The sequence below is a fragment of the Octopus sinensis genome, linkage group LG10 (genome assembly GCF_006345805.1).
Source record: "Octopus sinensis linkage group LG10, ASM634580v1, whole genome shotgun sequence".
Lineage (NCBI taxonomy): Eukaryota > Metazoa > Mollusca > Cephalopoda > Octopoda > Octopodidae > Octopus > Octopus sinensis.
Genome location: NC_043006.1, coordinates 78,351,429 through 78,363,760, shown reverse-complemented (window position 1 = coordinate 78,363,760; position 12,332 = coordinate 78,351,429). Strand labels below are relative to the sequence as shown.

Here is a 12,332-nt window from a genome sequence, read left to right as displayed (position 1 = left end):
TATTGCCCAGATCGTATAAAGTAAAGGCTAACTAAAAGTTTGAAGTTAAAGATGGACGTTTAGGAGAAACATGAAAATGCTTTGAACAGGCAAATGGTTAATATTTATCTTACAGCTTGTATGACTCAACAGAATGTAGGTTTCCACGTAAGGCAACAAAGGAGCTTCTACATGGTCACAAAGTGTTCTAGAAACAAGAACCAAATCTACTTCAAATAACACCTGGATGGTTTTAAAAGAAAGGACAAGTTAGATAGTGTGACTATGGATAAATGACAGAATCAATAACAAAATGATCATAGCTAGAACATCTTTGATTAAAGGGCTGTTCAATTAGGGCTGACATAGGACTAGACAGTCATAATACCAACTTGTAAGCATTCCATCAGCAGTATTGCGTCATAACACTGGGAACGAATGACATGTAGTTCTTACTACTTTAAAAAGCAGCATTGTGGTATTAACTTCATTAGTAGTAATTCAGTTGAATTAACACATTCACTTAACTCTAGTAAATGTGTTACCACAAAGTTATTGTCAAGATCGGTCCCAACAATCATATTATTATCCACGCAAGTCGCAAATATTGCACTTACAACTTCCACATCGGCCATTATCTGCCATATCTTTTTAACGAGTGCGTTAAAGGCATTTTCTTCAGACTCGGCAGATTTTAAACGTATTAAAACACTGTTCATCAATACTTATTTCACTGTATTAACCTTATTATAACTCGATCAATGTCAGACATATATACAAGATTTTTTTACAGCAAAAAATGTTCATTACTAGGGTGGAACAGTTCGAATACTAAATAACAAAATGTGAATTATGTTGGTGCTTCTCAAACAAACAAGTTCCGAGAGAACCTGTTTATTCAGTGCTGTGGTAAACATTTCATTTTTTCTTTCCTACGAATAATTTTGTCCTAAATCACAATAGCTACAGCTTCCCACGGCTTTCGTACGAATCCAAATTTGCAAACTTCATTTAACTCGCCTACTTCGATTTTTACTGAATCTACTCTTTTCATACACAAGTTTCTCTCAGTAAATATATTTTAATACCTGATCTTTAATTGTGTAACAAATTGTTTCAGTGGATAAAGTCTCGCGATGGCCATTTGAATCTTCCTCTTCTCGTAAGTTCATTTAATTTTCACTCTAGAATTTCCTTGCATGCCCCACACGAAAAAATATTTTGTAATCATTCCAAATTTAATTTCAATTCATTAGAAATTCCTTTTAGTTCATTAAATTATACATTTGGTGGAAGCACTCCGTCGGTTACGACGACGAGGGTTCCGGTTGATCCGATCAACGGAACAGCCTGGTCGTGAAATTAACGTGTAAGTGGCTGAGCACTCCACAGACACGTGTACTCTTAACGTAGTTCTCGGGGATATTCAGCGTGACAAAGAGAGTGACAAGGCCGGCCCTTTGAAATACAGGTACAACAGAAACAGGAAGTAAGAGTGAGAGAAAGTTGTGGTGAAAGAGTACAGCAGGGATCACCACCATCCCTGCCGGAGCCTCGTGGAGCTTTAGGTGTTTTCGCTCAATAAACACTCAACGCCCGGTCTGGGAATCGAAACCGCGATCCTACGACCGCGAGTCCGCTGCCCTAACCACTGGGCCATTGCGCTTCCACGATTATACATTTATCAAGCAGAAGACAAGCATGGAAAATTTCTCAATGTCCTTCACAAAATGATCCAGATTTGAATACTGCAAAACAAGTTAATGGTTGAGTTCTAACGGCAACATATTAGCTTCTCTTAAAGGTAGTTTTTTTTTTACTATATAGCATTTTGAATTGGGTGGAGGCGCGTGGCTTAGTGGTAAGGGTGTCAGCATCATGATCGTAAGATTGTGGTTTCGGTTCCTGGACCGGGCGACGCGTTGTATTCTTGAGCAAAACACTTCATTTCACGTTGCTCTAGTCCACTCAGCTGGAAAAAATGAGTAACGCTGCGATGGACTGGCATCCCGTCCAGCTTGGTAACACATACGCCATAGAAACCAGGAAACCCGGCCCATGAACCTGGCTAGATTTTAAAAGGGCGCATTTATTTTATTTATTATTTTGAATTGGATCGTGACGTGATACATATTTATAAATACATAAATTAAATCATTGTGAGTTAAGATATTACTTCCAGGAAACAGAACATCACCCTCTGACTCTTCCGTAATTTGAGAGATGCCCCAGTTACAAATTCACAAATTCAGAGCCCATTTTCACTATCAAAATGTTCTCGCAGTATAATTTTATTTATTTAGCCTTTGAAAATTTTAATGTCAAACGTAGCTACTAGAGATTAATAGCATTTTCCTGCACGAATGTACGAATGATGTAAGGTAAAGGAAAGTAATTGACATTAAAGGAAACGTGAAGCTTTCATTGTAAGTTTTTATCTCCTCAACAATAAAAATTGAACGGAGAAAAACTTAAAAGAAAATATTAGTAGGGTAATTTCTGATCTTAAAAGTAGTTTTATCTATTTCTTTTTTAATTTCAGATGAATCAGAATCTATGAACAACAGATCTACCCAGAGATCATTATTTCCTAGCAAACAAACAAAAAATGGTAAAATAATTTCTGTATTTCTTTTGCCTTTTTCTTGTGCCTATACACAAGTAGATTTATGCACCATTGTACATATACATGCATACATACATACATACATACATACATACATACATACATACATACATACATACATACATAAGGTCTCTATTAAAAATGAAAATGCCCATGATTCAGGCAATATCTATTCGTTAACATAGTTTCCATTGTTTTCTAAAATTTCATTCCATCTGTCAACAAGCTTATAAAATCTTGAACCAGTAAACAATTCGGCTACACTGGATCGAAGAAGAATAACTATAAGTTGACTAATAAACTTCAACTAATTAATTTTCAAATGTGTTATTTTATGTTGCTAATGTTATTTTTGTTGATACTTTCAGGTTCGTCAGTTACACCCGGAAAAATATCTGCCTATGTTATTGTTCCTTTGATCCTGTTAGGGGCAGGTGTAGCAGCTTTCATTTTCTTGAAGCGGTGAGTATTGCTATATTTGTTTCACCTCATGATAAACCAATAATACCTAAAAATTTTATATACGCTAGTATTAATTTCTACTTGTGTAATAAATTTTCATCTTAATGGTTGAGTTCTAACGGCAACACAAGCATTAAGTTTTGTAGAGGCTGGACTTTATATTGGTGCCACAGAATCATGGGTTGTTACACACACAGATGGATGATGTAGCTTCGAACTCACGGCTAGGATTTACACGTAAACTTACAAAGTAGATATGCAAAATTCAAATTTACTTATTTCCCCTTACAACAGTTGATGGAGAAAATAATGATGAATAATCATGATCAATTTTCGGCCATTTTGGGTGTCTCATCAGAGACCCTTGACCAATCCCAGCGAAACAAGTAGGAAAACCGCTTATATACACATCAAATGAATTTGTTTTAGAGAACTGGGGCTATTAGTTTGCATACTATACGAGTTTAACTCTAATATGCATTTAATCACTCATTCAAACATTATATTGTATTCCCCGTCCCTACAGCAGTGAACACTACACTTAATTTATGGCACGTACATGCAGCTATATAATTAGCCGAAACAATGAATTATATTGCATCTATTAATGGAGGAAAATCAAAATACACAACACGAATTGAAACTTGACAACCAAGTGATTAAAATAGAGACATTGAAAATATATAATCCGTATATTAATTTTCAAGCATCAGTGCAACCTCTATTGTCTTAGTTTCGTTTCAGTCTTTGCGAACAGTATGATTGAAAAAATTCCGGTGTTGCGCGATTTGCAAAAAGAAAAAACAATAGCTCTGAAATTGCATTCGATTATCTTTTCTCGGAACTGGTATGCCTTCCGTAATAAGTCTCCTTTCATACAACATAAATTCTTCTTCATCGAAGAGGGTCATCTCTTTACCGGAGACATAACTCTCTCTGTGCATATTTTAATTGCTTTATAAATTATTACGATTCTATTTAGAGGAATACTTGTTCCACATCTTCGGACAATTTTACTTGTATCCAAAACCTCAATTTAGCCCACATCCCTACAAGTGGGTGTACTGAAGTAAAAGGGGTACGATTATTCCGTGTGATGCGCTTCTTGTTGTTGTTGTTGTTGTTACTGTGCGCAGTGGGTCTCTCTACCTATTTATTTGCTCTTCAATGTCATCACCAGTTGTTAATCACTCGGAGGAGTGTCTGAGGTATTTGTCGAAGTGAGGACGTGGCAATAGTTTTCGATCGACTCCAGAATCGCACTCAATGCCACTTCAAGGGCAAAAGCCATTGTTTTTGTTACTGTTCTTCTCGTATGAACCTGTATAATGTAAAATCACAAATAGCTTTCTTTGTACTAATAAAACCTTTTTTATTATCTTACTATTTACAGGCGTCGAGCTGAAAAGAATCCACATTACCTCCTTGCGAATGATGACAAATACACCGTGGATATTTCCTACCGGATTCTCTGCCAAGACTCTTCAAAAGATATGAATGACGGTGTTGAAAACCCTATAGAAAGCCAGAATAGTACCCATACCAGTTAGACCAAACATGTCATCTCTTTCTTTTTTTCTTACAAAAATATAAAACAAAACCAAAAACATCAAATATTTCATTCACATCATCTGTTTTCATTCGAATAAAATAAAAAAATAAAAAAAGATTATTTCATTCTGTGCATCTTACTTTCTTTGATATGTTCTGACTGGGGTAAAATATTTCTTATCAATAATATGATTCGTTAATTAATAAATAATGTAATTAATTAGATCATTTGAACTTGCTTCTAAACAGATGCACCAAACGATTCTTTATCGATGCTCTTTAACTTTATTCCCTATTACTCAGGATTAGAGAATCTATGAAAGATCATACATTTCAGCTATGCATAATATAAGATAGAACACTATACGCATATATATATTTCTTGCTTCTGAAGGATTACTCTCCATTGCGCTCTTTTGCCATTCTTCATCACAGTATTCTTTAAATAATTATTAGTAAGGCGTAGGAGTGGCTGTGTGGTAAGTAGCTTGCTTACGAACCACATGGTTCTGGGTTCAGTCCCACTGCGTGGCATCTTCGGCAAGTGTCTTCTACTATAGCCTCGGGCCGACCAAAGCCTTGTGAGTGGATTTGGTAGACGGAAACTGAAAGAAGCCTGTCGTATATATGTATATATATATATATATATATATATATATATATACAAATTGAGATAGGGGTTGTAAATGCAACCCTCTATGGGATAACATATATCCAATATACTGCTAGTGAAGTACCCAACAAAGTTAATACATAAATGTTAATGATTGCGATGCAATCAATTCATTTACTGTATTATATGGGCAAAGGTAAAATGATTTACCACAAATTACTAATACAAGATAAGAAAATGGAGAAATACATCAAATATCAATTACCAGATAATACTCAATCACATACTTTATTAAACCACCACATAAGCGACTGTAGGGTTAAATATAAAAAGCAGAACAAATCAGTGTACATAAAGGAATGTACATAAAAAAGTGTACACTCATATGTATATATATATGTTGTATTGTGGGTACGCACCCACACCCATGTGGGTATATGTGTAGACTGTGTTATATTACATAATCTCCGAAGAGACCTTGTGATATTTTTGTTAATGTCTCATTTATATATATATATTGACCAACCATAAAGGGCTAATATTGGTAAAATGAGACATAATTATCGACATGGCCGAAACAGCTGTAAGATCTAATTTATACTATATTTATACTTACTTGTATTTATATATATATATATATATGTGTGTGTGTGTGTGTGTGTGTGTGTGTGTGTGTGTGTGTGTGTGGTGTGTGTGTGTGTGTGTATGTTTGTGTGTCTGTGTTTTTCCCCCCAACATCGCTTGACAACCGATGCTGGTGTGTTTACGTCCCCGTAACTTAGCGGTTCGGCAAAAGAGACCGATAGAATAAGTACTAGGCTTACAAAGAATAAGTCCTGGGGTCGATTTTCTCGACTAAAGGCGGTGCTCCAGCATGGCCACAGTCACGTGACTGAAACAAGTAAAAGAGTATATAAAGTATATATAATGCTACAGTATTACATAAGAAGTATACGTTTGATTAAATCTATCCCAGAAAATTGTGACTCGATTGCACTTTTCTTTTTACTGTTTTCGATTACAACCATATTGAATTACAACCGCTTCAGGTTGTACTGTGCTTGTTCTTACGTCATAGACTTAAACATTACCCTGCTTAGTACCACATCTGTACCTTGGTGTCTTTAGAGTTATACGATGAATTTGGGGAAGTTGTTACAGCGTCTTACCTTTCATAGCTTTTAGTATCGATCCAGTGAGTTATGTCTCATCTACAGTTAATGAGAAACAAAAACGAAAACCTATATTGTTAATCACGACTCGCAATAATACATTTGTACATTGATTTGATCACATTAACAAGTAGTAAAGTTCATAAAAAAATATTACAGTGAAAAATGAAACACCTCTGGCACTTGTCATTCCTTCTATCTGTGGGCTTTAAAATTTTAGAATGCTCGCAGGTTCCTGACAAATGTGCTTTGGGTATTTTAAAGCCTGGTGGACGCCTTCCTTCTGCGAATCTGGGCGTAGCTGATTCAGTGAGAGAGGAAGTGAATAAAAAAACGTGAACAAGTAAGGGGTTAGAAGTATTTTCCACGTACAGGACTGGTATCATCTATCTTTTATTTGTTTCAGTTATCAAATGTGGCCTTGATGGAGCAACCACTCGAAGATTTTCGTAGAACAAATCTACCCCACGCTTATCTTTAAGTCGCATACTTAATCTGTTGATCTAAATTTAAGTAATGTGAACGTTAACAAACCAATATCGGTTGTCAGGTAATGTGTGTGTTGTGGACAAATATACGTACGTGAGCAAACACACACACACACACACGCACACACAAATACGCACGCATATGTATATGTGACAGGCATCCACTCAGTTTCCTTCAACCAAATTTATTCACAAGGCATTGGTCGGTCTGGGACTATAGTAGAAGACACTTGACCGAGGCACAGTAGGACTGAACCCCAAACAACGTGGTGGCAAAGGAAGTATCCTACTCACATAACCGTGCCTGCACCAGTAATTCATTATTTATCGACTTCAAACTGACGAAAGCAAGATCTGACCCACGTGTGAGTTGATCTCAGAAAACAGAGATCCGAAACAATATTGCAAACACCTCTACAACTTTGTCAGGAAACAATCTTACTGTCATTTCCTTGTTTATTTACGAACTTTCATATGCGTTGTAGACTACTACTTGTCTGCTTGTATTCCATCTTATACTTTATTTTTCTGAACAGTTAAATTTCTCAAGCAATATCTATCAAATTATGCAGGACCTGCATAGCTGCGCACTCACTGTGCACTCACTGTACGCTAACATAAGAAATATATTCAGCGTTTTTCGTTCTAATATTAAGCGTGCGACTCGGATATATAGGTTTATTTTGGGAAAACCATTAAACAAGAACTTTGCATACATAATTAATTCAACAACTACTTCAGTTTTCATTGGAAGATAATCTGAAGAAAAATAACAAATTGTGCTTACACATGCATACACACACAAGCGCACGCGTAAAAGCATATCTATCTTAATATTCACAAGTATATATATATATATATATATATATATGTGTGTGTGTGTGTGTGTGTGTGTGTGTGTGTGTGTGTGTATGTGTGTGTGCGTGTGTGTGTACATACACAATCCTTTGTATCCATGTTTACGTGCATACCAGCACACAGATGTGAGAGGGGGTGCGTGTGAAAGGAAACAACGAGAATGGACGAAAGAGAGCCGATGTGTATACAGTTAGTGAAAATATAACAGGCAAACACTAAAAACAAAATATTCTGAATTACCTACACCGTCGTTGATTGTAAAGAACATAACAGTAATGTCTATTACCATGTTAACTACAAGGACAAGTAAATAGGTTGATAGGTATGTGAGTGGACGGACAGTAGAGCAGGCAGAGACAGTTGTGGTTATACAGTAGTTACATAGTTAACGGCATACATTCTTATTAGATGTAGTCAAGAGAAACAGGTTTGATCGTTCGTTCGTATAATGAGTAGTATTATCAATTGAAATGGAGGTCCCTGAGCCATAGGGTACAATTTATGTCCCTGTCAGCTACTCCACCAGCTACAATTTTGTCCCCATTTTCGTTTCACTTTCGTGGTTATTGCACTTGAGCACCGCATCAACATCATCCAGTCACAGTTTTACTCTCGCTCGCTTTTATATATTACTGTGTTAGAAATCCTTTATTCTTATTTCGGAATTGTAAGGGTGATAGACTGGCAAAATCATTAAGGAATCGGGCAACATGTCCTATGGTATCTATTTTGCCTTTTTTACGTTCTAAGTTCAAATCCTGTCGAAATCAATTTTTTTTCTTTCATTCTTATGGTTTTGATAAAATAAAGCATCTCTCAAATAGTGGGGGTCGATATAATCGATTGCTTCGTTCCCTCAAATTTCTGGACATTGTAATATTGTAGAACTTAAGGTTATGGGTTGGCAAAGATAATCTGAGATCTGGTGGCATGGATGTGGGTGGCTGGTATACATGGGTGACTGATGCTCTTACATAAACAACCTTGCCTGGTCTAGTGCCTCGGAAGTTAACTTTCTAGGTGCAATCCCATGGTCATTCTTGTCCGAGGAAGGTCTTTAATCTTTACCCTTTTATACGTATGTATAAAAGCAGGGTAATTGTTTTCCTGATATCTAATATACAATTGAAACATTTATGCATAGAAAAGTGAGCTGAATACGATTCACGGGTGAGATTTAATTGGTTTATCTTTCCCAGAACTTGCATTACTTAATATTATCGGAGTTGTAAGGCGGTGAGCTGGTAGAAGCGTTAGCATGACGGGCGAAATGCTTAGCGATATTTCGTCTGCCGCTACGTTCTGAGTTCAAATTCCACCGAGGTCAACTATGCCTATCATCCTTTCAGGTACTGATGTCACTCTAATCGACTGGCCCCCAATGTGCCTATAGTAGAGAAGAATATTATTGTAGTTGTTTCGTGTTTTAGATTTTAAATACCACTGTCAGAGGTTCGTGTCTTCTAGCGATGATCTCAATGAATATTGCATATTTCAGACGCTTCTGCATATTGGCCAGAAGTCACCTGACAATAAATCCATAAATATTATCTGAAATTCTGTATTGAGTCGAATGGAAAAAATGTGTCGCTCAAGAACTTCAGTTTGAATAGTTTCATGATGTTTCATATTTGGATGCTTTTATTAAATTTATTCAGTTATTAAACGTAAAAATATCTTGGTTTTGATTTACTTTCAGGTGACTTTTGGCCATCCCTTTATATACAATAACCCACACAGACAGAAAAATATCTTGCTTATGTAATTTCTGTTTTTCTTGAGTGGTACAACACATAAGGCGTATAATCCAGATTCAATGTGTAATTGTTCGCTATCACAATATTCCTCGCTAAGACGGAAGCTAGTACGTTGCAAGGTTCAGGACTGACCAATAATTTGAGGGGAGGGGTTAGTCTGTTTCGTCGACTTCAATATTTGACTGGTATTTTATATTATCGATCTCAAAGGGATGAAAGGAAAGCCGACCACTGCTGGATTTGAATTCAGAATGCAATGAATCAGAAGAATTGCCGTTAAGCATTTTGTCCGACGTGCTAACGATTCTTATTTCTTTATTGTCCACAAGGGGCTAAACATTGAGGGGAAAAACAAGGACAGACAAACGGATTAAGTCGATTAAATCGACCGCAGTGCGTAACTGCTACTTAATTTATAGACCCCGAAAGGATGAAAGACAAAGACGACCGCGGCGGAATTTGAACTCAGAACGTAACGGCAGACGAAATAGCTATTTCTTTACTAACCACAAGGGGCTAAACACAGAGGGGACGAACAAGGACAGGCAAACGTATTAAGTCGATTATATCGACGCCAGTGCGTAACTGGTACTCATTTAATCGACCCTGAAAGGATGAAAGGCAAAGTCGACCTCGGCGGAATTTGAACTCAGATCGTAGCGGCAGAGGAAATACCTATTTCTTTACGGTGGACGCGTTTCTGAGTTAGATATGAAAATGCAAAATTCGCATTCTCATTTCATTCTCTTCATCAGCACAAAATTTCAATTAATTTTACCCTTTATTATTATTGATAATATAATTCTCTCTCTGATAATAAACTACAGTTTTTTTTTTCTGTATAATTTTTTACTCTACAACACAGGTGGGTGGGTAAGGGAGAATAGGAGACCTCATTCGCATATTTTGAATTCGTTGGTACTGGTCACTGGATATAGTTTGTCTGATATTACTTGAATCAGATTGGTATGTTTAATTTTTTCAGTGCTCTGAAATTCAAAATTGTGCTGAAGAAGAGAATGATGGAATGAAAATGCGAATTTTGCATTTTCATATCTATCTAACTCAGAAACACATACACAGGTAATCAAATACTAGGTGAATTTTCGTTGTTTTTTTCCGCTATGCCTTCGTGGGTTGTTTTGAGTATTTGTTGTCTGGGATTTGCTTCTTATAGTAGAAGAAATAGCTAAGTTTTTTGGCTGCTATTTCTAAAGTTCGGTATGTGGTTAAGCGAATTTTTTTGATGAACCCTAATTATAATTATACTCATAATTATAAATAAAATATTGTTTAAGTTTACCGATAATGGTAAACTTAATGGTGTGTATGTATGCATGTATATATACATATGCATACGTATATATATAATATATATATATATAATATATATATATATATATATATATATATACATATACATATGTGTGTGTATATATATGTATGTATATATATACATATACATATGTATGTATATATATATGCGTATATATATATATACATATATACATATATATATATATATATATATATAATATATATATATATATATATATATAGTGAGAATTTACAAAAAACAAAAGACGAAGACGGGTGCATAGACAACAGATGCATTAGTTTAACGCTCGGGAAGTGAGAAAGTCTTTTACGTTTCGGGCCTATGCTCTTCGTCATAAAGGAACACAGAAAGAAACAGGGAGAGAAAATAGAAAATGTTAAATGGCTAGCGATCTAACATGGCGAATCACATATATATATATATGTGTGTGTGCGTGTGTGTGTATGTGTGTGTGTATGTGCGTGTGTGTGTGTCTGTGTGTGTGTGCGTGTGGGTGTGTGTCTGTGTGTGTGTGTATGCATGTATTCATGAGGTTTCGTGAGAAGTCACTGGGCCTTCTCATGTAGGGAATAGTGACAAATACATTTCTCTTTTTCGTTATTTCTGTTTAATTATATATTTATTATTTCATTATATAGTCATCACGGTATATAATCATGTGTATGATGAAATGCTACCCAATAAGAAAATTTTACTCTTAACAAGGAACTGTAAAGGGAATTTATCGAAACATCGTCTCGGTTGAGAAGAAGTTTCGTAAACTTATTGTTATGCCTGATAGATTTATAGTAAGATAAAAGACTGATAAACCTTTTAAAAACAGTTTATGATTTGTTCCAACTCTTATGAAATTTACGAAAAAAAATATAGAAGAAATATAGAAGAGAAAAGTGATTAGTAAATTACATAACAAATTTTCGGCGCAGTATAGGTGAATGAGCAGAAAATGTATGGCCTAGTGGTTAGGGTGTTGTTCTGAAAACAGCAAAATCATGGTTTGGATTCTCAAACTGGAAGACGTGTCATTTAATGTTGCTCCTGTCCACTTAGCTGTAAATGGGTAACTCTATAGCGAACTGGACGGACGGTGTGATGTTGGTCACTTATACGCCATGGAAATCGGGTAACCGATCCTATCTGTCTAAAGGGTTGATGATGATGATGATGATGATGAATGTAATGATGATGGAAGCTGTTTGGCTAAGAAGTTTTCAGCCAATCCATGAGGTCCCGGATTCTATCGTACTGCTTGAGATCTTGGACAAATAATATTTCTTATATCCTCGGATTAACCTGTATCTTGTAAAGCATATTGCATAGACTGAAACTGTATAAAAGCTTACCGGGTAGATACTACCTCTGACTGAGAAAGTACAGCCTTCTCACAAGCACGGTGTCACCCTGATTCTACCCGAAAATTACGTTAAGGGCTCATGTGTCTGTGTGATATTCAGCCAGTTATACCTTAATTCGGAATCAGTTTATTC

At 35.9% G+C, this 12,332-nt stretch overlaps 1 protein-coding gene across 6 annotated transcripts in view; it reads left to right on the top strand.

The window, feature by feature from the left end:
* The window catches only part of LOC115216682 (low-density lipoprotein receptor-related protein 6), a 111,947-nt gene extending 107,209 nt beyond the window's left edge, over positions 1-4,738 (top strand). For 4 of the 6 annotated variants that reach the window (XM_029786191.2, XM_036506834.1, XM_036506832.1 and 1 more), the window contains 3 exons: positions 2,522-2,590; positions 2,974-3,067; positions 4,461-4,738. In XM_029786191.2, coding sequence (XP_029642051.1) covers positions 2,522-2,590; positions 2,974-3,067; positions 4,461-4,617 — 320 coding nt within the window. In that variant the 3' untranslated portion in view covers positions 4,618-4,738. Of the gene's footprint in view, positions 1-1,099; positions 1,142-2,521; positions 2,591-2,973; positions 3,068-4,460 lie in introns of all 6 variants that reach the window. The other 2 variants (XM_029786190.2, XM_036506831.1) reach the window with 1 other exon arrangement.
* Positions 4,739-12,332: the final 7,594 nt, after the last annotated feature.